General features: G+C 35.3%; 1 protein-coding gene across 50 annotated transcripts in view; it reads left to right on the plus strand.

Annotated features, from left to right (window-relative positions):
* The window catches only part of FUT8 (fucosyltransferase 8), a 367,612-nt gene that overhangs the window by 251,076 nt on the left and 88,916 nt on the right, over positions 1–27,620 (plus strand). For all 50 annotated transcript variants that reach the window (XR_014059426.1, XR_014059425.1, XM_081509992.1 and 47 more), the window contains one exon: positions 23,207–23,453. Coding sequence is in view for 48 of the 50 variants with exons in the window: in XM_081509992.1 (XP_081366118.1) it covers positions 23,207–23,453 (247 nt within the window). In the remaining 2 variants the exon portion in view is untranslated. The remainder of the gene's footprint in view (positions 1–23,206; positions 23,454–27,620) is intronic.

Here is a 27,620-nt window from a genome sequence, read left to right on the forward strand (position 1 = left end):
CACGACTTAGCAACTAAACTACTACTACTAAGCAAAATGAACCTTGAAAAATTTTACTTTCCATTTCCAGTTATATCAACTAAAGGAAATATAGCCTAATCTATATGATTCACAGGCTCTTGATGCAGAGCACATGAGATCATAGGCATGGTAATATTTGGAAAATGTTTTTAAAATATGATGGCCTAATTGTTGTTATACTGAAAAAATGCTAATTTAAAAAATAGCAAAGTTTAAAAGTACTTTATGGACTAAAGCATTTTCCCATATGAGATCTCAGCTATATGTGTATGTCTGTCTCTTTGGATATCTTTGATTCAGTAAATATTTATGGAATACTTCCTCAGTTCAGGTATTATGAAAACAATATTACATACAACAATAGCTAACATTTAGTGAACCTTACTACGTAACAGTGCTTAAGAACTTTGAATATGTTATTTACTTAATATTCACAATAAACCTTTATGATAGGTGCCATCATTATTCACATTTTATATAGATTAATCATTTGCCAGAGATAATAAGAAATCCCCAGTCTGACCTCAGAACCTGAAAATTTTGCCAATCTCAGTGTAAATAATTAAGACAGAGTCCCTGTTCTCAAGAAGCTTTCAGTCTAAATAACAGATTAACACAAACATTTTTCAAAATGTGTTTCATGAGGCAACATGTGGTTAGTGGCTTATAAGAAACCAGGGTACAAACCTTCCCAAGACTGGGAAGTACAGTCAGTCCAGCCAAAATAATGAAAAAAAAATGGCATTTGAACTGGTCTTGGAAAAGCTGTAAAATGACCAGAAATCTTAGATGTAGAATTCTGCACACTTGAAGTGCTTGGAATGATGTATTTTTTTTTAATGCTCTGTGCCTATTATATCTTACTTAGAGCAGTGCCCAAGTATCAGAACTCTTGGGCATTGTTTCCCCTTCTGCCCGTGATTTGCTGAGTTATGTGGAAGAGAGCATTAAACCATCTGCTTCTCAGTTTAGTAGAATGTGACTGAAAAATCAGTTGGATAGCTAATTATGTTGTGTTTCTCAAGGGACTCCAAAACAAATTTGATAGAAGATGCTTAGATGCAGTTATTTTTTCAGCTATAAAGGTCTGAAAATGTTTGTGCTTTAGTTAAATAAAACCTTACATTTTACATTCATTCACTACTGTCATTGAATAGGTAAAACTGAAAATCAGTGTTTACATTCAGAGTAATTGCTAGGTTTTGTATTTATAGGAATTCAACACATAACTTTATAATTCATTAGCAATGGTTTGTGGCAAACAATAAATAAATGTAACCATGCTTTTGAAGAATATCAGCAAAAGTAATTAAGTTAATATAGAATTACTTGTTAGGAAGTGTTTTAATTAAATTGAGGATATGACATAGGATTGACATTGTTGTTATTACTCAACCCTGTGTTATAAATAGTGCCAAGAATATAAACAATGAATGTCACTCTGAAAGATTTGTACTTTTTAAATTAAACACACATGAACGTATTAAACTACATCAAGAGGTGCATTTTCTGCTAACGTAATTTAGAATATGGCGTTAAATTATTAATCAAATGGTTGGATATGGGGGAATTTTTTCAAAGAGAAAAAAGGGTAAATTGCTCCATGTCAGTTGAACAGTATTCCAGACGCCAAAAATAAAGGCAAGGGAGGCGTAAAGATTCCCTAATTTTGTAGTATGTGCAGATTGGTATCCATTATATGAATAGTAAATGTTATGTCTATATTTGTGACATTTTTAAAATCTGATAATAGCTTTAAGCTCCTTCTTTTTCTGGGTCATTAATATTAATATGTTAGTATTGAACTAATTAATGTATATATGGACAAATCACTGTTTGCTGGTCTGCTGTGGATAATTTAAATGTTTCTCATTTGATTAAATGAAATCTCTTCTTTGAACTTTTTTTTTCAGCCTGAAAAGAAATATACGTTAGTGATAAATAGCGATTGTAGTTTCTATGTTCTATGTTGATATAGATGTTTAGAATTAGTTTTATATAAAACTATATTCAATAGCATTTTCAGTTGTTTAACAAAAAGACTAATACATATTTTACTATAACAACTGTAATATGTCCTTAACTATTTAAACATGTTTCTCTCTGTTTTAGTAGGAGAATTATCTATGTATTTGAATAAAATCAGGAGTGGCCAAAGATGCATAAGAAAACTCTTATGTAAATTGATCCATTTGCCATACCATTTCTTATAGACTGCCTTGCAGTTCTATCTCATTGAAATGAATTGCCTGGGTCTTTAGAGTATGCTGAGCAGATTAAAGGAAAAAGAGGGAAAAGAATCATTTGGGAAAAGTTTGAATGAAATCTTTGCATTGTGGCTAAGAAACAGCCTGAACCCTCTATCTTGTTATGTCATTCTTTAAAATAACAGGGAAATAAATGATTCCACAAGCTGTATTTTGAGAAAATTATCTGTTGTCAAGAGCAAACTAACATTTTAAAGTTATTGCTTTTTTAGTATAAAGCATAATATGTTGTTACTCAATTCCATGTTTAACTAGTTTAATTTGTAACAGGGACCACAGGTAAGAGCTACTTAAAAAAAAGACTTTGATTTGTGGAATTTTTGAAAGGCTATTTCTTATTCTGCTGTCCTTTCTCCTTTCTGTGGTTTGATTAGTGACTACCAGAAATAAGGAGAAGGTGAAAAGCTCAGGCTCTTTTTTTCCCCCTTACTTGTTATTTTACAGTCTCTTTTGTTAATGGAATGAGAGACAACACATATTTTCAATCTCCTAAATTAATTAGAAGAGATATGAATATAGGTAATATTAAATGGTAGATATGCAAAAAGTCACTTTTCCTTCACTTTGAATAGTTTTATGCCATGCTATGGTAACCTAACCCCAGGGTACAGAAATGATGTGCAGAGGCCATAGTCCACCAAGTGGATAAGACAGACCTCAAGAAATAGAGAGCTTTTGTATTATTGTTGCATGATAGTGAACAGCTGTAATCTCAGTGAGCTTGCCCTTTTTGGCAGCTGGCTTTATTTAGCATTTAAAAAAATTGCGCGCTCTTTGCCTCTGGTGCCTGGCTTCCTTCAATTAAAATTTTAAATGTATTCTTATCATCCCCTAACACAAAGCTTATTTATGCAGCCCCAAATCTAGCCTGAGACACCTGTTCTTGAATCCATTTTTTTTTTAAGTTCAATATGAAATAAATCTATAGCTAAGTCATGTTGGAATTAAAGAAATCATACATTATTTTAATGAAATCTGATCAAGCTACTTAGATGGGCTTAAGTGAATGGCTGAGGTCTATTAATGCATGAAAGCCATTTCAATAAAGGATTCGTGTTGTTAATTTTAAGAGTTGTTTTGTTTTATTAACAAGAGTCTGGAGACAGTAAATAAAGGGGCTTGATTATCTCTGATTTCTTTTAAGCCTTAAAATTCTATCAATTAGCAAAAAGGAACTATTATATATAAGGGCAAGTGTTTTGTGTCTGTTTGCCATAGAAGAAAGAGAAAGCTGTTTTTCTACTCATATCAAATTATAGCCTTCGTATCAATATTGACCAGAAAATTCTTAAGGTCGTGAACTTAAAAGTATCTACACTGATGCAGAAATTAAATACCTCCAGATAGAACAAGTTTCTTCCCAGGGAAGAGGTTTCGGATAACCTGTGACTCATACTTTATTGAATTTAAGCTGCTTCCCCACGTAGCCTTCCAGTTCGACTGAAAAAGCCTTTGATTTAATAGAACACTCTCTTTGTGCTTGTAATTTGTGATAAGGTTAGCCTTCATTAGTTAGTTAGAGGTTTCATTGAATCCTTCCCAAGCCTAACTCCCTCTTCATTCAAAGGAAACATCTTATCTTTTCTCATCATTAATAATCTTTAATAGTTTCTATGATACCTCTTTTTTAATTTTTAATGCATTTTCTTCATTTGTTCTCTCTAGAAAACAACACCAAGAGGAGGTAGCATGATTTTTAATTAATATAAAACAACTTTTTTAATATAAAACAATCCTTTTTTAGGATTAGAGATTGTGTTAACTGGATAAAGTACCAGCAATTAGAATTTTCTGGATATAATTTCATTTGGATCATATTGTTGTTCTCTTAATGCTTAATTTATTCATTCTACTTGAAATAATTATTTTAAAATAATTTTTAAATTATTTTAGTGTGTATTCTTTTAGTCTGCTTTCAATGGCTGTATTTTTTAATTTATAGACTTCATTTCTTAGAGAAGTTTTAGGTTTATAAAAATATTTATTAGAAAGTACAATGTTTGCTCTTTTTCCTCCCCTTATCTCCCTCCATGGTCCAGTTCCCCTATTATTAACATTTGCTCTGATGCAGTACATTTGTTACAATTGATAAACCAATATTGATACATATTATTAACTAAAGTCCATAACTTACATTGGGGTTCAGTCTTCCTGTAGTATAGTTCTGTGAGTTTTGCTGAATGCATAATGTCTTGAATCAGCCATTACATATTCATACAGAATAGTTTCACTGCCCTAAAAATTCCATGTTCCACCTGTTCACTCCTGTCTTTACCTACCATCTCTGCCAATCGCTGATTTTTCTGTCTTTATGATTTTGCTTCCTAGAATGTCAGATAGTTGGAATCACATGTTATGAAGTCTTTTCTGATTGCTTTTTTTTTAAAATAAATGATTCCTCTGTGTCTTTTTGTGTTTTGACAGCTCGTTTGTTTTTATTGCTGATAACACTGGAAGTACCACAGTTTGTTTATCCATTCACCTGTTGAGGGACGTCTTTGCTGCTTTCAGTTTTGGCAATCATGAATAAAGCTGGTATAAACATTCATGTGCAGGTTTTTGGGTTGGTGTAAATTTTTAACTAATTTGGATAAAGACCTAAGAGAGGGATTGCTGAGTTGTATGGTAAGCCTATGTTTAGCTCTGTAAGCAACTGCCAAATTGTTTTCCAAAGTGGCTGTGTTAGTCTCCTTAGGCTGCTGTCACAAAATACCACAGACTGGGTGGCTTAAACAAAACATTTTTTGCAGTTCTGGAGGCTAGGAAGTCCAGAATGAAAACGCCAGCAAACTTGGTTCTTCTTAAGGGTCCTCTTCTGTCTTGTGGGCAGTTGCCTTCTTGCTGTGTCCTTATGTGATAGAGTGAAAAATCTCTGTTGTCTCTTCTTCTTCTTAAGGGCACTAATCCCATCATTGGGGCCCTGAATCATCACCTCATTTAAACATAATTACCTTCCCAAAGACCTTACTTCTGAATATCATCACACTGGGAGTTAGAGCTTCAGTGTATCAATTTCGAGGGGACACAGCACTGAGTCCATAACAGTAGCTGTACCATTTTACATTCCCAGAAACAGTGAATGAGAGTTTCTATTGCTCCACATTGTCCCCAGTATTTGTCACTGTTTTAGATTTTAGCCATTCTAATAGGCATGTAATGGTATCCCGTTTTGATTTGCAATGTCTAATGACCTCTAATGTCAAACATCAGTTCATATGCTAATTCACCATCTATATATCTTCTTTGTTGAGATGTCTGTTCAGTTCTTTATCCATTTTATCATAGGATTGTTTTCTTATTGTCGAGTTTTAAGAGCTCCTTTAAATTTTTGGATATAAGTCCTTTATCAGATATTTTCTTCCATTTGTGGGTTTCATTTTATTCTTTTAACAGTGTCTTTCACAGAGTAGAAATTTTTAATGAAGTCCAGCTTTTCAATTTTTTCTTTTATGGATTGTGCTCTTGGTGTTACATCTGAAAACTCATTGGCAAACCAGAGACCACTTAGATTTTTCCCCTTGTTTATCTTCTCAAACTGTTTTGCATTTTACATTAGATCTATGTTGAGTTATTTTTTGTGAAAGATACAAGGTCAGTGTCTAGATTTTTTTTTTCATGTGGGTATGCAGTTGTTCCAGCACCATTTGTTGAGAAGACTATCCTTTCTCTATTGGATTACCTCTGCTCCTTTGTCAAAGACCAGTTGACTTTATTTGTGTGGGTCTTTTTCTGGGCTCTTTGCTGTGTTCCATTCATATATTTGTGTATTCTTTCACTGGTACCACAGTCTTGATTACTGTCACTTTTTAGTGAGTCAAGTAGTATCAGTCCTCTTTGTCCTTTTCCTTCAACAGTGATGGCTATTTTTGGTCTTTTGCCTCTCCATATAAACTTTAGAATCATTTTGTTGCTATTCAAAAGGTAGTATGCTGGGGTTTTTATTGGGGTTGGGCTAAATCTATAGATTGAGTTGGAAGAATTGACATCATAACAATATTTCATCTTCCTATCTATGAATATAGACTATCATTTTCATTTATTTACATATTCTTTGGTTTCCTTGTTCAGAGTTTTATAGTTTTCTTCCTATGGATCTCATATATATTTTGTTTGACTTAAATTTTTTTCCTTCCTCCCTTCCATCTTCACTTCCTTCTTCCTCCTCCAACACTCTTTCACTCCCTTCCTCTATCCATTTGTAAATGGTAGTGTATTTTTAATTCCAAATTCCAGTTGTTTATTGGTGGTATATAGGAAAGCTGTTGACTTTCATATATTAACCTTGCATCCTGCAGCCTTGACTTAATCACTTATTTGGTCCAGCAGTTCTTTTGGTGATTCCTTGGAATTTTTTGCATAATGGTCATATCATCTGTGAAAAAAAGATCCTTCTGTATCTTCCTTCCCAATCTGTTCATCTTTTATTTCCTTTTCTTGTGTTATTGCATTAGCTAGGACTTACAGTACAGTGTTGCATAGAAGTGGTGAGAGGGGACATCTTGCCTTGTTCCTCTCTTAGGGAAAAGACATCAAGTTTCTCACCATTATATATGAACGTAGCTGTAGGTTGTTTTTAGGTATTCTTTACCAAGTTGAGAAAATTCCCCATACCAAGAGTTTTATCATGAATGGATTTTGGATTTTGTGGAATACTTTTTCTGTATCTGCTGATATTATATATGATTTTTATATTTTAATATGTTGACGTGATGGATTACATTAGTTGATTTTCAAATGTTGAACCAGCCTTGAATAACCTGAAGTATATCCCACTAAGTCATGTTGTATAATACTTTTTATATATTGTTAGATTTGATTTGCTAATGTTTTCTTGAGAATTTTGCATCTATGTTAATGAGAAATGTTGGTCTCTTTCTTTTTTTATAATGTATTTGTGCAGTTTTGGTGTTAGTATAATGATGGCCTCATAAAATGAGTTAGGAAGTGTTCACTCTGTGTCTGTTTTTTGTAGCAAATTGTAGAGAACTGATATCATTTGTTCCTTAAATATTTGGTATTATTCACCAGTGAAACTATGTGGGTTTGGTGCTTTCTGTCTTGGAAAGTTATCAACTATTTATTCAACTTCTTTGATCAATATAGGCCTATTTTCCTTGTATGAATTTTGGTAAATGTGTCTTTCAAAGAATTGCTCCGTTTTATCTAAGTTACCAAATTTGTGGATATAGAGTTGTTCATAATATTCCTTTATTATCCTTTGACTGTTCATGGGTTCAGTTGTAATGGTCCCTCTTTCATTACTGATATTATTTGTGTCTTCTCTTCTTTTTTTCTTTTTACCCTGACGAGAGGTTTGTCCATTTCTTTGCCCTTCTCAAAGAATAAGCTTTTAATTTTGTTGATTTTTCTCTATTTTCTCCTGCTTTCAATTTCTTTGATATTTTTTCTTCTTACTTTGGACTTAATTTATTCTCCTTTTTCCAGTTTCCTAAGTTGGATGATTGATTTTGGCTCTTCTTTTTTATTTTTAATGCATTTAATGCTATACATTTTTCTCTAAGTACTGCTCTTGCTGCATCCCACAAATTTTGATGTCTTTTTTTCATTTAGCTCAAAAAGTTTTTTAATTTCCAGAGACTTCTTTGATTTTTGTATTATTTATGTGTGATGTTTAATCTCCAAATATCTCAGGATTTTCTAGCTGTGTTTCTGTTAATGATCTCTCATCTAATTTCATTGTTGTCTGAGAGCATACTTCTTATGATATCTATTCTTTTAAATTTGTTAAGGTGTGCTTTATGGCCTAGAGTATGATCTAACTTGGTGAATCTTCCCTTTGAGCTTAAGAAGACCATGCATTCTACTGTTACTGGATGAAGTATTCCATAAATGTCAATTAAATCCAGTTGATGGATGATACTATCCTGTTCAATTATATCTTTACTGATTTTCTGCCTCCTCGTTCTGTTAGTAACTGAATGAGTGATGTTGAAGTCTCTATAATAGTGAATTTGTGAGTAAGCTTTGAATTAAAATAAATAACGAATTCTTGCAGTTCTAACAGGTTTTGCCTCATATAATCTTACACCTGTTTATTAGGCACATACATTTTAAGGATCATAATGTCTTTCTGGAGAACGGACCCCCTGTCATTTTGGGATTGCAAAGAGTCGAACATGACTGTATGCCTGAACATTACACAACACTTCTCTATCACTTATAATTTTCATTGCTGTGTCTGAAATTCAGAGATACTCCAGCTTTCTTTTGATTAATACTGGCACAGTATATATTTCTCTATACCTTCACTTTTAATGTTTCTAAACCTAAAGTAGGTTTCTTGTAGACAGCATGTAGTTGGGTCTTGCTTTTTGATCCACTCTGACAGTTCTTGTCTTTTAATTAGTGTATTTAGGCCACATACATTTAAAGTGATTATTGATAAAGTTGGATTAATGTAAACCATACTTGTGACTTTTCTATTTGTTGACCTTGTTTCTTTATTACTTTCCTCTATTCATCTACCTTCTCTGGTTTTAATTGATCATTATATAATGACCCCATTTTCTCTCTTATCTTAGCATATAAATTACAACTTCTCTTTTAAGTAGTTGCCCTAAAGATTATAACACACATTTATAACTACGACAAGTCTACTTTCAAATAACACTATACCACCACTTCATGGGCGCTTCAAATACCTTATAACAGAGTAGTCCCAAATCTTCCCTCCCATTCCTTAAAGCATTGTTATCATTTATTTCACTTATCCATAAGCTTGTTGTTATTGTGCAGTCACCCAGTCATGCCCGAGTCTTTGCGATCCCATGGTTGGCAGCACGCCAGGCTTCCCTGTCCTTCACTATCTCCTGGAGTTTGCTCAAACTCATATCCATTGAATTGGTGATGCCATCCAACCGTCTCATCCTCTGTCATCCCCTTCTCCTCCAGCCTTCAGTCTTTCTCATCATCAGGGTCTTTTCCAGTGAGTGGGCTCTTCATGTCAGGTGGTCAAAGTATTGGAGCCTTAGCATCAGTCCTTCCAATGAATATTCAGGGTAGATTTCCTTTAGGATTAACTAGTTTAATCTCCTTGCTGTCTAAGAGACTCTCAAGAGTCTTCTCCAACATCAGGTTTCAAATGCATCAGTTCTTCGGCGCTTAGCCTTCTTTATGATCCAACTCTCACATCTGTACATGACTACTGGAAAAACCATAACTTTGGCTATATGGACCTTTGTCAGCAAAGTGATATCTCTGCTTTTGAGTACGCTGTCTAGGTTTATCATAGCTTTGCTTCCAAGGAGCGAGCATCTTTTAATTTTATGGCTGCGGTCACCTTCTGCAGTGATTTTGAAGCCCAAGAAAATAAAGTCTGTCAATGTTTCCATTTTTTTCCCCACCTATATACCATGAAGTGGTGGAACTGAATGCTATGATCTTAGTTTTTTGAAGCATAGCTTATCCATAAGTTATGATCACGAAATATTTTGTTGCTGTTATTACTTTGAACAAACTGTTATCTATTAGATTAATAAAGAATAAGAAAAGGAAAAGATTCTATTTTACTTTCATTTATTCCTTCTTTAACACTCTTTGCTATATATGTGTGTTTGTATATATGAGTTTTTGACATATTTTCTTCTCTCTGAAGCTAGCAACATTTTCCCTCAATTTTTGTCTGAGAAAGTCTCTTTTTGATGAAAGCAGTTTTACTGAATACAGAATTCTAAGCAGCTGATTTTTCATTGTTTAAAAGCAAAGTATTTTACTCCAGTCCCTTCTTGCTTGCATGGTTTTTGAAAAGAAGGCCTATATAATTCTTATTCTTGTTCCTTTATTGATAAGATTCCCCCCTACCTCCTCAACTTCAAGATTTTTTCTTTGATTTTCTATAGTTTGAATATAACATTCATGATATAGGTTTTTAATTTATTTATCCTGCTTAGTATGTTCTCTGAACTTTCTAGATCTGTGGATTGTTGTTGTCATTAATTTTGGAAATTTCTATGGCATTATTACTTCAAATATTTCTTCTCTTTCTCTCTTTTTTCTCCTCTGGCATTCCTATTACATGTATGTTCTCCTTTTGTAATTTTCTCAGTTTTTGGATATTCTGTTTCATTCTTTTCATTTTTTTCTCTTTCCAGTCAGTTTTGTAAGTTTATATTGTCCTTATCTTCAAGCTCATTGATTCTTTCATTCAGTCATGTCCAGTTTACTGATGAACCCATTAAACACATTCATTTCTGTTAGTGTTTTTCATTTCTAGCATTTTCTTTTGGTTCTTTCTTAGAGTCTCCATCTCTTTGCTTATGTTACTTATCTCTTCTTGCAAATTGTTCACTTTTTTCATTAGAATTCTTAACATGTTAATCATAGTTACTTAAAATTCCTGGTCTGATAATTCTGAAATATCTGCCATATATAAATCTGGATCCAGTGGTTGCTTTGTTCCTTCAATCTGATTTTTTTTTCTTTATTTTGCCTTTTAGCATATCTTACAATTTTGTGTTGAAAACTGAACATAATAAATTATGTAAAAGCAGAACTGAAATAGGCCTTTAGTGTGAGGTTTTATGTTAATCTGGCTAGGATTTAGGCTGTGTTTACTATTAAATTGTGGTAGCTGTGGTATCCATTGTTAAATTTTCCTCTAGTATCCTCATTTTTTGTCTCCCTTGTTTTTAGATGTTCTTAGACACTCCTTAAATAGGCAGTTCTTTTAGCTGTTGTTGTTGTTTCAGTCTCTTAAGTCGTGTCCAACTCTTTGTGACCCCATGGACTGCAGCACACAGGTTTCCCTGCCCTTCACTATCTCCCGGAGTTTGTCCAAATTCGTGTCCATTGAGTCTCTGATGCCATCCAACTGTCTCATCCTCTGTCACCCTGTCTCCTCCTGTCCCTAACCTGGGTCTAGTGTTCCCATCTCTTTAAGAATTTTTCACAGTTTGTTGTGATCCACACAGTCAAAGGCTTTTGCATAGTCAGTGAAGCAGAAGTAGATGTTTTTCTGAAATGTAGAAGTAGATGTTTTTCCTCTTTACTGATCTTCAGTTTAGGTTAGGAGAGCAACTTATATATAGACATTTATAATCATATTTTTATGATTATGATAATAGGAACAAATCTACATGAACACTGTTGAGATGATAATGTGATTCATGCCTATAATACATTTTTTCTATGAGAAAAAAATAAAATTTTTGAAACAAGAAAAAATAATAAATTCCTAAAAGTCAAAGATTTACTATACATCAGTTATTATCTCCCCACACTTCATCTGAAAACATCTGTTTGGGCAATACAGCCCTTTACTGTCTCACAGATATCGTGTAACCACTCCTCCCCTCCTGCATACTCCCATACACACACATGCACACAGGTATATTCACAGATGTAGAGGCCAGAATGAATATCTGACTCTGAGAAACTAACCCTTTAGGCTGGGCTGTGCCAACAAGTTACCTATTGGCAGGTAATCTAATCTTGCACTTGAGCACATCAGCTCTGGAGTCTGATGGGTCTGTCTTCTAACTCCTTCACTGGTCATCTGTAAATGTACTTGCCCTGTAGGGTAATTTTTCTAATTAAGAAAAATAATATTCATAGGCATTTAGCACAGTATTTCAGCACATGATCTCAGTGAACGTTAGTATCCTTACAAGAGACTCTGCTTATCTGAGGATGAGACTTAAGTTGTAAAATCCTGTACAGTCAAGCTGATGGCTACAAGATGGGGCATTGAGCAACAGAGCAGTCGCTTAGCAAAGAGTGTAGCTGACGTGCACAGACCATGGTAAAAAAAATTGCAGGTTTCTCATTTTCTGTAAAATACAGTTGTACTTCTTGTTTTTTTGGCAATTCCCTTGTATTCTTTCCTTTTCACTTGACCTAGTTTGACCAGGTTTCTAGTCCTGCTACCAGTGACCTCTCAGTGAATCCTTTTTCTGGTTTTTTTGATACTGACGAAAGCAAATTATCATGTACAAGTTTTGTCCTACAAAACTTAACTATGAAGTACCAATGTCAGAATTCCAATATCCTTTATTTTATGAATTTTATAATCTTTTCTAACCAAGTAAGCAGTATTAGGAGGCATAAGCAATATTATATTCTTCCTCCTTTTATCTTCTTCTGTGTCAATGGTATATCTACCCCTTATCTCCACTGAAAGAAAAAGAAATAACAGTTTGTTAGTACACAAAGAAAAAGCATCCTTTAGAACCAAAATGTAATGTAGTCTTATTATCTTGTATATATTGTTTCCCGTGCATTGAAGCCTAAAAAGGGCATTTGGGGTCATATTATTGATTCATCCAATTCAGAACTCTGATTTAGCAGCAGTTCTCACTGACATGTCATAAGAGATATAGCTGCCATCCATGTTATCAAGGTCTGAACATTTATATTTTTCCCCAAACATACTATTTCTGACTTTTGTCTTCTCTTGGGGTAATGAGTTCTGTAAGAAGTTCACCTATTGTGTAAAATTAGACTTTATTTATTCTTGAAGTTATTTTTTCAAGCACCAGTGAAACATTCCTAATTCTAAGATTTGGGGAGTACATCTTGAACACATTATCTAAATCTTTCATGATTTTTATAGGCTTTGAACATATCCCCTCTTAGCTCTCATTTTTTCAGATAGAAGAGAATGATTCTCTTCTTCTCCTCTTGTCATTTGGAAGATCTCTGTCCTCTTACAAAACATTATTTCTCCTTATTCTCAAGATGGAGTAGTTGAACTTCAGATTCATTCACATACAAACATAATTGTGATTTCCTCTTTCATGTATGTTCAGCCTAGTAAAAATTACTTTGTATCACCTCTAGAAGTTCTTTTTGTGATATTTTTTAATTTTTCAGAAATTCCACTGACATGAATAAAGTTAATTATTATAATAATCAAGGCTGGAAATGTTTCTGAAAATACAAATACTTGTATTTATTTTATGACTTATTTTGGATGCCATCAGTTATTATACCATAACTCTTGGATCGTATCATCAACGGTAGATACTTCAGTCAGTTTATAAGTTTTTCGTGAATAAGTTGAAATTTGTTTACTTTTATTTATCCCTAATATACCACTTAAGAAATTAAAAGTAGAAGCTTTTTTAAGGACAGAAGTATTTTAGATTGCAGAATATTTTTTGTTTTAATGTTTAATCGAAAGTATATAAATAATAAGAGAATGATTTATAAGTTTAATAAATCTTTTATAACAACTTTGCTTCCATATTCTATTTCTTCTTCATGGAAAGCTTATTTTGTCATTATTAAGAAATAAGACTGTCACTGGTTGGCTAATTCATATTTTCTTTTTACAGTCAAATTGTGAAGATATTATTAACTCTTAACCATGAGCTTTAAATTGACTAACAAACACTTGATTTCATATGAATAATTTAAAGTTGAGATCAGCTGTCTTTAGTTACTGTTTCATTTCTTGGGAGATCCCAAGTGTGAACCCAAAATGACAATGAATGATATCGTTTTGTTAAGCCACAACTCATGTCTTGTGATAGTTTTAGGAGTACACATGATCAGTGTTTTATGTCCTTCACTAAACATTAAATTTCTAGATCCAGTGCACTCTGCAGAGATAGATCTAGATCTTATCCATGGGAGTTGCCTTACCTCTTCCTTTGTCTTGCTATTTAAACTCACACCTGGAGCCTGGCCCTCTCCCCTCTCTCTTTCATTCCATGAGAGGTATTTTGGCCTTCTCTGAAACTTTAAGGGAGTGGAATAGGGATGGAGTAAGACTTTAAACTCTGGAATCAGAATGTCTAAGTTCAACTCCTAAGTGCTTGCTAAATGACCTTAGATAGGTTACTTAACTTCATCTGTAAAATGGGAATAAGCAAGTGTTTACCACATTAGGACTTTGTAGACTAATTGGGATAATGTTATGGAAAATGTTTAGTGTAGAACCTGACATATGGTTGGTGTTCAGCAAGTGTCACCTCTTGATTCAAGATGCTGATGGAGAGGTCCAGTGAGGAGAGGGTGGATGTGGGAGCTATTTTAGAAATGGCTTATGGCAGAGGTCATTGAGAAGGAGCAAAGCATATGGGAAGAACAGACTCTGGACCTTCATTCCTGCCAGACTCTTTATCAGTTGAAATGAAGATAGGATTATGATAAATAATGACCTCTGATTTAGAAGTCTACCAGATTAAGACTTCGTGGCCTATTGAAGATAACTGTCTACAGGTTGAAAAATATATTGCATATAATAGGAAACAGTAGGGATCATCTCATTGGAAAAGACCCTGATGCTGGGAAAGATTGAAGGCAGGAGGAGAAGGGGATGACAAAGGATGGGATGGTTGGATCGCATCACCGACTCAGTGGACATGAGTTTGAGCAAACTCCAGGTATCCTGCATTGCGGGTAGATTCTTTACCATATGAGCCACCAGGGAAGCCGGCTATAGTCCACGGGGTCACAAACAGTCCAGCACGACTGAGCAACTAAGCACACAGCATACACTGTAAGGAAGGTTTGTTGTTCCTATTTTAGTAAGCCAAGGTATTTGTCTGTTTTATCAGTAATTTGTAGTACTTTTAACACAGCACCATATTTGATTAAGTTGTCTTCTTTCCTCACATCCTACAAAAGTCTTAACTGTTTTGTTATTATTTCCTTCTTCCAACATGATTGTATTTTCATTTTTTTCTCTCGTAAAATAACCAAAATTTCTTGTTATAATTTTTGCATCTTAGGGTTTTAGGGTGGACCGTTACCCTATCACCAGGGAACCTTAATTAGGCCTTTCTGATGTAACATAATTAGATGATAACTTAGTGTAAAATTACAAGTAGCTGTAAAGCCAACATGAAACATTGCATTCCTAGCTCTTCAACTCTGTGCTGACCACAGAGACAGCTATAAAACTCCACCACAGCAAAAGGGAGTACAGCGTGCCAACTGACAGCTCTATCCTGCAAGATCCTGACAGCACACCTGCTCACGCCGTCACTTCTTCCAGGGATTCTCAAGGAATGAAAGGCTATTAGTACCTTGAGGTCCTTTCTCCTGGCTCTTTCTTTCAAGGAGGCATGACATGTGATGAAAGAATAAGAGGAATATGAGAGTGGAATCGTGATTTTTTTTTTTTTTTTCCAATCATGGGGGAAAGAGAGGTTGGGGTTTGGCTCTTTACTAAATATGATGAAATTAAGGTTTGTCTTTGTTTCTACTGCTTTTCTCTTCTCCGTTCTCGTGTTTCTTACCAATGAGAAAAGCTGTTCTAGTATTCTAGGATTCTCTGGGATCCTTTGGGTTAGAAGGAGGTTCTAAGTTAGAAGAAATTATTCCTGAAAAAAAAACTCCCCCAAACCTCTAGTCATGGAGTTATAGGACCTGTGCAATGTGAATCATCAAAAAAAAACTGTTGTCAGCATCCCCTTTATGAACATACTGTTTGTGGACTGTCTGGAACCTCTTGGCAAAGTAACATATATGTATGTAAAAGTTAAATGACTAAATTTGTTTCAGAAACATTAAGAACGACTTCAGGAATCCTGTTTAGTGCCATGAAGCAAGCAAATATCTTTGGTCTTTTTTCTTTTGACACTGTCCTGCCTATCTTATCCTGAACTGCATAATTCACTAAGATATTACATATTTTCCATTAGCTGTTCTTTTAGTCCTCGATCCAGAGTTAAGTCTGTCAAAATATCATTGAGGTCAGTGAACCATGAGCCTGATAGCTTTTGCAAGGCATTTCTGTAGCTAGTAAAAGCAGCAAGCACCTCATAAGAATGCTGCATAGTCGTTCACATAGTGATATGCTAATTCTTAAGAATGTTGCTAACACTGCAGTGTGTTTCATATGATTGAATTTGGAACTTTTCACTCAACTGGTTCAAGCATTCAAACTGGCAGTAATAACAGTCTTTTGAGTTGTTGCTTAAGTAGAGCAGTGACGGAATTCATATGACAGGTGACAGTTGTTCATTCAAGTTCAGGAAGAGATCTCTATCAGCCGCAGTGGTTGAAACACAAAAGGAAAGTGGCCCAGATGTTCATTTTTTAATAGTATATCTTTCCTTCATATTTTAAATGAGAACAGAGCTCATCCGTTAAATGAGGATATAAATATTAATGTTGTCATGTTAAAATCCCAAAGAACAGAGCTCACACGTTTATGTGATTTTTTTTTTAAACGGCCACCTATAAATTAAAATCAAAGAAACCACCCCCCCACCCCCGTGCCTCTAGAGGTATCAACACAGGTGGTTAACTTTTGGTCTTTTTACTTATGCCTTCTCTAACAAGTCTCAGAGAGCTGAGTAAGAATTTAATCAGTCATATTTGGCCACACTGTGGCAAAGAAAATGTAAATCCCCAAAGTCCAGATAGTCTTTGTGGATATAATTTAAGTATATAATTCCTTACTGTGACATGAGCAGAAAGTATTACCAGTTTAGACAACTTACTGCTATTCTGAGCTTTCAGTATAGCACAGAATTTTGGTCAAGATAATGATGACAGAATATCAGAACTTTCACATAGACCAGAATTGCTATTCACTCTGTGTTCAATTGTTATTGCCCGTAGTAAACAGTATGAATGAGATTTACTTTGGGTGTATATCTTATATGTCCTTATCTGCTCTATTTGGGAGCATATCTTTGGCTCACTGAAATGGGGCACTTTGATATGTTTTTCAGAGAATATGATATTTTGGCAAATAATCTCTTACTGGACCTAACGATAGGCAGGTTCTTGAGAATTGTTCAGCAGAATTGGTCCCAGGATAAGAGCTAACATTTTTTGAGAATTACTGTGAATCAGGCATTGTATTGAGCTTTCTCCATGCAATATCTCATCCACAGAATAACTTGATGAGTAAGATACTATTATTAACCTTGTTTTACATATAAGAAAATTGCTGTTATCAGTGCCATTTTCCAGATGAAGAAAAAGGGGTGAAGTTAAATATAACGTATCCAAGATCACACAACAGTTATGTGATAGAGAATTTGAACTCCAATTTTTATGACTCCAGAGCCTATACTCTTAATCACTATGCACACAGTCATGGTACTGTATGAATAGGCACTTGCTTTGCTATATTTTGTCTGATGTCACTCCCTGCCCTAGCCTCCAGTGGAGGCGTGAGTTCCAGCAGTTGGCACAGTCTTTGGAATGGCTGTGGAATGGGATGGCACCTAGCTGTTAGACCCATTCAAGACCGCACTTAGGAGGAGAATTAAAACCTTATTCTACCTCTCTGTACTTATTTGGAGGAAGCCAGAACCTATGAGGGTACCGAGGGAAATCTCTTTAAGAAGCTTGAGTCCAAAAAGTAGACAGGTTTTCTGGTTCAGAATCACCAAAAAGTTACTAATAACTCCCTTCTCCCCCCAAGTGAATTTAAGTTCTAGATAGTGATGTCTTATTGAAGATTTTTCTCAACTGGCAACCCTATTCCAGACCTCTTTGCTTTGGCCATTCTGAGCTCTATGAATTCTGTTTTTAGGAGAGTTCCCCTTCCTGAGTTCTGCTTTTCTCACAACAAGACAGTAATTACAGAAGTCTTATGGACTGGAGCCCAAAATCTTTCCATCCGTGGAACATTTTTCATTACAGCAAAGCCCATTAATTTATCAGTTCGGTTCAGTCACTCAGTCGTGTCCGACTCTGCGACCCCATGGACTGCAGCACGCCAGGCTTCCTTGTCCTTCAACAACTCCCAGAGCTTACTCAAACTCATGTCCATCGAGTCAGTGATGCCATCCAACCATCTCATTCTCGGTCATCCCCTTTTCCTCCCACCTTCAAACATTCCCAGCATCAAGGTCTTTTCCAATGAGTCAGTTCTTCACATCAGGTGGCCAAACTATTGGAGTATCAGCTTCAGCATCAGTCCTTCCAATGAATATTCAGGACTGATTTCCTTTAGGATTGACAGGTTTGGTCTCCTTGCAGTCCAAGGGACTCTTAAGAGTCTTCTCCAACACCACAGTTCAAAAGCATCAATTCTTCAGCGCTCAGCTTTCTTTGTGGTCTAACTCTCACATCCATACATGACCACTGGAAAAACCATAGCCTTGACTAGACAGACCTTTGTTGGCAAAGTAATGTCTCTGCTTTTTAATATGCTGTCTAGGAATGGTGGATATTAAGCTTCTAAAGCCCTTTCTTTTGAAGACTAATAATTCTAATTGACTATCTGCAGGGCTAGTGTCTCCGACTTATGTTACATAATATAGTAGCAGAGTAATGCTTTTAAACGGAGCTGTTATGAATTGATTAGCAGGGAGGAAAGCTCTTCTAGAGATACTTCCTTGTAGCTGTGAAGATCATCCCTTACAAAGAGCTACCTATGCTCCTGCCAGAGAACAGGCTTGTTGTGTACTAACAAGATTTTTGAGTCTTAATCTGCCCTTGGCAAAGAGAATGACCTGATAAAATAGGATTATCAACCAGAGAGTTCATCTGAAATATGAGATAATTAATAATGACCGTATCAATTCAGGTCAGACTGGGCAGTCAGTTGTGTAACACCCAGGCTAGTTTGCACTGGTTCTTTACAGATGAATAGTGCTAACTTAACGTATAATTTGTATATCTAAAATATTCTCTTGCTAAAAGACTGATGCAGCATTTTTCTTTTTTTTAAACCAATGCTGAAGTCTTAATCTGGGCTTCCGTCATGGCTCACTGGTAAAGAATCTACCTGCAACACAGGAGATGAGAGTTCAGTCCCTGGGTCCGGAAGATCCCTTAGAGAGGGAAATGGCAACCCACCCCAGTATTCTTGCCTGGGAGACCCCATGGACAAAGGAGCCTGATGGGCTACAGTCCATGGGGTTGCAGAGTCAGACACAATTTAGCAGCTAAACAAGTCTTAATAGAGTGGCAGAGCACTCTTCATTGGTAACAGGGACGTACTTCAATGCTTTTTCTAAAAATGCATGTTCCAGAAAGCAGAATGTACTATAGTAGAATAAGCACTAGAAATGTGTGTTTCCCAAAATTCTGAAACCTACCACAGATTAATAGAGGTGACTTTAGGTGGCATGTAAGATAATGTCAGGCAGTTTTCTGAAGAAAAAAAAAAATTAAACATGGAATCACATAGCTGAGTTATTCCTTATTCAGTCTTTCTGAATCTGTCAAAGTCTCAATTTGATATCAAAATATCTTTAATAGTTCTATAATACTGGATTTAGTTGTTGGGGATGAAGACAAATACTGTGAATCATTTATTCCTTAAGAATCTCTATAGAAGGAAAGTTTATTCCCCAGAAGGGAAGAGGACAGAAGTGCTTTTATGCTCTCTATCTACCTTATTTTTCTTCTACTTGGGAGGAAAGTCCTATGTTACACAACTGATGAGTTGAAGAAGAACCACCAAATGTGAGGTAAAGCCTTTTCTGGCTCCTCTCATGGTGCTTCCCATTCTCAGAAGACACCTTCCTCTACCATGTACATAGAAGCCCTTGGTTGACAAACTCTGTGTAGGACTGGGTGGGAACTATTGGGAAACCCATGAGGCCATCAGTACAGGACGCGAAACTACGTTCTTCAATTCATCCTTATTGGTAATCAAGCTGATATTTTGATTGCCTTTTTATTCCTCTCTCTGCTTTTCATTTGGTTTCAGACTCATAGGAGATGTTAAGGGAGAGGCAATTACCAACCCTTAAAACCTCACTAAGCCTTTTTTTTAAATAGAATCTGGGGACTTCCCTGGTGATCCAGTGGTTAAGAATCTGCCTTGCAATGCAGAGTTATGCAGGTCGATCCCTGGTCAGGGAACTAGGATCCCTTGTGCTGCAGAGTAGCTAACCCCACGCACCACAACTGCTGAGCCCGCACCCCAGAGCCTGTGTGCCACAGCTAGAGAGCTCACATGCCAACTACTGAAGCCCGCACCCTCTGGAGCTCACCTGCCACAACTAGAGATTCCAGGCACTTCGACAAAAGATCTTGCATGATCCAACAAAGATCCGGTGTGCCACATGCAGCCAAATAAATTTTAAAAACAATAGAAATCTGGCTTGAACTTGGAGCCCTTTATAAGCAAGAGAATTTGTATAGAATTTAATAACATAGTTTTGTTTGTTAGCAAAGTTATAGTTTCAGTTACCATCTATAAAATAAATCAATTTAAGTTTTAAAAAGTGAGTTTTTAAACATTAAATAGTACAGATGGTACATATGGATATGGCAGAAATTACAAAGGTGATACATAAATGACTAAAGTTTAGAAAACTGTGAATAAGATTATCTCTAGGATCTGTTCCAGTTTTAAATTCTTTTGAATGTGTATTCCAATAGAATAAAAATGTTTTATGGCAAACCAAGTAAAAGAAAAGAACTTCCAACTTAGCATGTACTATGTAATTTTCTTTCATTTTGAAATACATCATTATTGAGGAGGCTAAAATTTTATTCTGTGACAGTTTTTTTTTCATTTATAAATATGAATATCCCTTTCTTTTTTCTTTTTTTGTCTTAATTTTAGTTGGGGGCTACTTACTTTACAATATTGTAGTAGTTTTTGCCGTACATTGACATGGATCATCCATGGGTTTACATGTGTTCCCCTTCCTGGACCTCCCTCCCCCTCCCATCCCTTTCTTAATATTTCACTGGATCACTGAGTATTGATATGTTTTGGAGAGCATGTTTGTTGGTGATGATGGTGTTGTGTTGTTCCTTTGTTTATTTGTTTCACCAAAAGCAGTCTAGTTCTGAGTGAGGTTTTTGAACTGGAAATCTGGAAAGTCAGTAACCATGTCATCACTCTATAGGCTGTACTCTGACTAGTACAGCGTTTGGCATAGTGTAGTATTCAGTAAGTATTTGAGCAAGTGAATGAATAAATAAGTCAATACAAATAAACTGAGTTCTATGTCTTGAAGGTACAAGCATAGTTTTCATTTCTGAAATGAAATAGTCAATAGAGCTAGCTATACGGGAATTAAGGCCTTGGGACAATTATTTATAGAAGGCAGTACTTTCTCTTGAGTGAAGTTTGGAGCTAGTTACATGGGAAATTTAGCATAACGTTTTCAGGAAGAAATTACAAAAAGAAACTAGCTCTACTAATTTTGCTTTTGTTTGTGGTCATATAGGAGAAGCTAGGATTTTCCTTTCTTTTTTCTCTCTTTTTTATAAGAAAAGGCTAGCTTTCTACCTTACTTTTTTTCTCTCTCATACATATACTACTTATCATCTCCACACTGGGGAAAGCACCCTAATTTTCCTTGCCTTAGGGAAATATTAGAGCTTAATTTAAAATACAGTTCACTGTTTCCCTAAACACTCTTAATTACAGTTTTTCATCTGATAAAGGTGCTCAGCTCTTTCTTAACTGGCATACGAGGTGAACTGCAATACTGGTGGTAAATTTGTTTATTCTAATTTATTCACTCAACATATATTATGTGTCAAGGGTTTTGTTCTAAGACTCCTGAAATGAGTTTTACATATCAGTGAGAATATTAACCAGATGCTTCTAATCCTTAGTTTTACAACTGACTTTGTAATAACCATGCAGTTGGTTTGAGTGACATACCCAGATCATGTAATTTATTTTAAAACACTTTTTCCATATATAGAAAAACAAAATTTAAGGACTGTGTTTCATTTTGGTGAATATATTTCAAACATATTCTAGGTCTGCTCACTACAAGTACATTCTTTCTTTAATGGCCCAGTGATTAACTGTGATTGTAATTTATTATGCACAATGACAACATCTTAACTGAAGTTATTTTGTATGTTTAGGTTAATATGTTTTGTTACTGAAAATTTAAGTCAGTGTATTTTATATTTGTGAAATCTTTCTGTGTAGTATCTTTGTGTTTTCTAATTATTATTAATACTTTGTTGTCTTTAAAATGTGACATAAACTCTGAGGATGCTGGTTATAACATCTTGGTTTGTTCTCAATGCATTATAAAGTTGATAGAACAGCAGTAACATTAATGGTACAAAGAAGTTGAATTTCAAAACTAATCATAATTTACAGCAATTATCTATCTCTTTTCTAACTTGAAATTAAAATTATTCAGGTATGCAATCAACACAGATTTATTATTGAAAATATAACAGTTTTTCTATATTGATATTTCTAAATATCAATTTCTATATTGAAAATATAATAGGTCTAATTTTGGCCAGGCAAAAAAAAAGATTTTAGAACTGTCTTATCTTGTTTCTTTAAAAGAGAGATGCTTGTCTTAAAATTGTAATCTTTAGATATCTCTAGCATCTTTGTTGGAGAAGGCAATGGCAACCCACTCCAGTACTCTTGTCTGGAAAATCCCAGGGACGGGGGAGCCTGGTAGGCTGCCGTCTATGGGGTCACACAGAGTCGGACACGACTGAAGCAACTTAGCAGCAGCAGCAGCAGCAGCGTCATTGTGCTCTGTCATGAAAGTATGTGAGAGCCATTTGCTATCATGACATGCTGGAAGTTTTGAGAACTCTTTGTCTCATTCCAAACAAACAATTATAGATTCTACACATAAGCGCTATCATTGATATTTGTCCTTCTCACAGCAGAAAGTAACACAACATTATAAGTATTGTACTGCAATACAAATTAAAAAAAAAAAAAAAGTTATGAAAAACAGGACTTTGCCTAGGGGAACATGCCCACTGACCATATGGTTATTATCTGATTAGATGGTTGGAGTGCTGGAAACCATCTTTATGTGGGTTGTGAGGTATTGATATGGCAGCCCATTATGGTAGAAAAGAAAAGGCCACATGCTTGAGAGGCAGACCAACCTGAATGTGAATTTCAGCTCTGTCAGTTTTACTCTGGTACCTAGGGCAAGTTACTTAACTTCCTCTATAAAATGAAAATTATAATACTTTAGAGTTTCTGTGACAATAAAAGCACCCAGAGTGAGTTCTTATCAAATGGTAGTTGTACACACAATACAATGTGATGATATGCTTTGATATTCCCTCAGGTGAAGTAAAGGACAAAAATGTACAGGTAGTCGAGCTCCCCATTGTGGACAGTCTTCATCCTCGTCCTCCATATTTACCCCTGGCTGTACCAGAAGACCTTGCAGATCGACTTGTACGAGTCCATGGTGATCCTGCAGTGTGGTGGGTGTCCCAGTTTGTCAAATACTTGATCCGCCCACAACCTTGGCTAGAAAAGGAAATAGAAGAGGCCACCAAGAAGCTAGGCTTCAAACATCCAGTTATTGGGTAAGAACCTGATTTGTACCTCCTAAAGTGATATGTAGTAACAGGGGTGCATAACTTCAGAGTATAGTATGAATGTTACAAGGTTTAGTATAATTTTCATAGCCACACCCCAAAACAGAGGTTCCAGTGTTCACCTTAGGCCACAGGGAGGTCATTCTTCCTTTGTTCACTTAGAACAGCTGAGTCATCATAATTTAGTCACTTAATAGTTTGTTCATTTATTCATTCAGCAAATAATTAAAACATATTTCTGAAATTAGCTGTCTCTCCTGGGGAAATGAGCAATATTTTATTTTGTTAGGAGTATTTTAGATACTATACCTGCTTCCTATCTTACTCTAACAGGGCCATGAGATGGGGCGCTCACATTTATAGCTTTTCTTTTACACCTTATTCTTAGGTTTCTTTCATTGCCACTGGTGATTATTTTGCATTTTTGATGTTCTGTTTTATTTTTTGTTTTGGAAGCCATTTTGAGAATAAAGATTTCATTTGTAATGTAGATAATGTTAACATTGTTATTTAAAGTTGTCTCTTAGCCCACTTAGTAATTACCATGTATATATATATATATTCAGTCTCATGCTTATGTTAAGGGAAATGTATCAGGAAATCCTGGAAGCAAAAGAAATCCAAAAGAACACCTTTGCTTACAAGCATGTGCTCTGTCCTATACCCATACATAAAAAGTTATGAATAAGGAGTTTTTCTGTGTCCTCATGCCAGATTTCACACCACAGGAAATATTCTTTGCCTAAAAGAAAGAATATGAGAATTAAGTGACCTTGGTAATACTCCTGCCTGTTCCCTAATTCTGGGTCAAGTTACTTAATAATAGTATTATTGAACTTTGATTTTTTTCCATTTGTAAAATAGGGAAGGTAATACCTCCCCTAAAAATGATGATATGATAATGTAAGAATGAAAAAGGATTTTGGTTCTGTAGGGGAACAATACACTGTAAAATGTTATTACCTTTCAGAGAGACTGATGCTTAAGTAATTCCTGAAAATAGATTTGTAGGCTAGACTATGACATTCTGCAGCTTCTATCGTTTGTAATAAAGTCAGCTATTGATTAATATTAATACATGTGTTGGTTCATTCACTTATCTGCAGAACATTTATTGAGTACCTGCTACTGTGGGGGACCAAGATTAATTTTTTTTAAATGACTCCTTTCAACTCATTACAGTCCATGGGAAAAGAGACTTAACAACTAACATTATACTGGGAGAATGTGATTAATGCCCTGAGGAAAAGCATAAAAGTCTTATGAGAAGTCAGGGAAGGGGAAATGTACTTTCTGGACCAAGAAAGCCTTCAGAACCACAGTGTTAGAACAGGATTTTCAAAGTGGAGAAAGATACAGGGTAGTAGTTACACTACCAAAATAATTTCAACTACATTATCTCAGTGATCCTGTAACACAGTCCAGTGAAGTAGGCAGAGATAACCATTTTACAGAAAATCTCTTCCCGAAGTTCCAGAGTTTATAAAGGCAAAACTAGGACTTAAAGCTTCTTAACTTTGTTTGCATAACCTGTAGTTTTACATAGTAGAAAGCTACCTTTATTAATTTTTCATGGAGCATCCCCCACATTGAGAACTGGCCAAATACAGGAACTTGAAGTTCTACAGACAACTAAGTTATTTGCACACTGAGGTAGTGTTATGTCTGAAAGAGGGGTGCACTAGAGTTCAAGAATCTAGGAGTCCAGAGTAGTTTCTACCACTAGCAAGTTATGTGACTGTGGCAACTTACTTGGCCATTCTCAGCCTTCGTTAATTGTCACTCTTTCTTTGTGGGTTTTTTTTTTAAAAAAACACTGGGTTAGATAATAGGTATCTGTTAACACAATAATAGAGTTTTGTGTCTACCCAGCATTCATTCATTCATTTATTTGCTGTGTTTGGTGGAATTGGGAAAAAATAAAATCAGATTCCTTGCCCTAGAGGAGCTGTGATAATGAAAATCAGGCAAGTACACAAATAACTTTTACTTTACAAGACTGGGCTAAAATGCAAGTGAAAGAAACCAACATTCCTTTTTGCCTTAGTTGTCATTTTGTTCCCTGAAATGCCTTCAGAGGCATCAGTTTCTTTAACTGTTAGATGAAAGAGTTACATTCTAATGTCCTTCACAGATCTAACATTCTAATTCTTTCATTATATTCCATTTAAGGTCCTCTCTCAAATTATTGGTCCAGGCCTATTTTTAGGAATACTTGGAGAATTGAGAGAATTGCTTAGTAGTACTCTGCTCCTCTTCCTTTGATTGTTCCTTTTTGTTATAGATCTCCTTTGTTTTTGTTTTTAGCTTCATATCTCCCATTCCATTTTTCCACTTGTGTCTTCGTCTTCATATGTATATAAGTTACTGACCCCTGTTCTAAATGGTACTAAAATAAATGCATGGTAAAATCAGAATTTCAAGTAGTGTTTCTTCTTATGAAACTTCTCGTTGAATTCAGCGAATTGTTCTTTCTGTCCCATTTCATCTCTGGAACACAAAGAACAATTCCAAATTTCCTGAGAGAACCGGGACTAAGAAGATTGTGAAAAGGAAAAGATGTGATACAGTAGGTGCTCATATGCTAGTATTCACATCTGGACTATCATCTGAAGTGCAAAGTAAAGAATAGCCGTGAAGATGACAGAGTAACTCCAATGAAATTGAATCCTCACTCCAGATTCATAATAAATGGCTGGCCCTAGGCTTGACTTACTGTGAAAGTGTTAGTCACTCAGTCTTGTCTGACTCCGTGACCCCATGGACTATAGCCCGCCAGGCTCCTCTGTCCATGGAATTCTCCAGGCAAGAATACTGGAGTGGGTTGCCATTCTCTTCTCCAGGGATCTTCCCAACCCAGAGATTTGAACCTGGGTCTCCTGCATTGCAGGCAGATCCTTGACCATCTGAGCCACCAGGGAAGCCCAGACTTGACTTAAGACGTGCTCATATATTATGACCTAAAAGGGAACAAATCTACCTTGTTCTTTTCTTTTTATGAACAGTGGTTTAGTAACTTGGCAAGAGAGGGGTTGTAGAAAGGGCAGATGTAAGGAGTGTTTTAACTTATGAAAACCAACTATGATTACTATTATTCTTATTTTCATTAAAATACTGTTGAAAGTCGAGGCCTTATTCAGTGCAAGACAGTGTAACTCTGTGTCCCCAGTTCTACAATTTCACAATATTTGAGCTTTTCTTAAATAGGACTGGTGCGATTATTATCTGTTTGTATTTGGTAGGGCAAAACAACAGAGAAAGGAAATTCATTATACCTACAACAAAAAAAGTTTGGAATGGTTCCATGAACTTAAAATAGTAAGAACTCTTAAAAGGTTTGCCTTGCCTTGATTGTGCTATAGGGACTATCCTTGCAGGTCTGTGTTTTCCTTAGCTTTAAGCTCTACAAGCTGGTGTTACAGTGATGATACAGGATAAAATGAAGAAAAAGAAAACTTGGCATCAGAACATTGCAAATGACATCTTTAATGTTCTATAATAATAACTGTGAATCTTAGCATCCTTTATTGTCAAAAATATTAAAAATTATTTCTAGTTTTTTGGTTGGTATTTGCTGCCTTATATACAGTCTAACTCTAGAATCTCCCATTTACTTCTGATTTGCTAATTACTTTGTCTTTAAAGCATTTTCCAAAGACTTATTTTCTAATTCCCCTGGTAGTAATATGCAAATATATTTAGAATACATGTGTTTGAATTTTTTAATATTGGTTTTATTTTTTCTAATGTTGAAAATGAAAGAAAAATTGGTTTAAATGTACATAAATGAGGAAACCAGAATTGAAAAAGACACATGTACCCATGTTCACTGCAGCACTATTTACAATAGCTAGGACATGGAAGCGACCTAGATGTCCATCCACAGAATAAGACAGTTGTGGTGCATATACACAGTGGAATATTACTCAGCTATAAAAAGGAACACATTTGAGTCAGTTCTAATGAAGTGGATGAACCTAAAGCCTACTATACAGAGTGAAATAAGTCAGACAGATATTGTATATTAACACGTATATATGGAATCTAGAAAGATGGTAGTGAGGATCCTACTTGCAGGGCAGCAAAGGAGACACAGACATAAAGAACAGACTTTTGGACTCAGTGGAAGGAGAGGGTGGGATGATTTGAAAGAAT

This window comes from Giraffa tippelskirchi, chromosome 7 (genome assembly GCF_054371585.1).
Source record: "Giraffa tippelskirchi isolate mGirTip1 chromosome 7, T2T-mGirTip1v1.2.pri, whole genome shotgun sequence".
In the NCBI taxonomy this organism is placed as follows: Eukaryota; Metazoa; Chordata; class Mammalia; order Artiodactyla; family Giraffidae; genus Giraffa; species Giraffa tippelskirchi.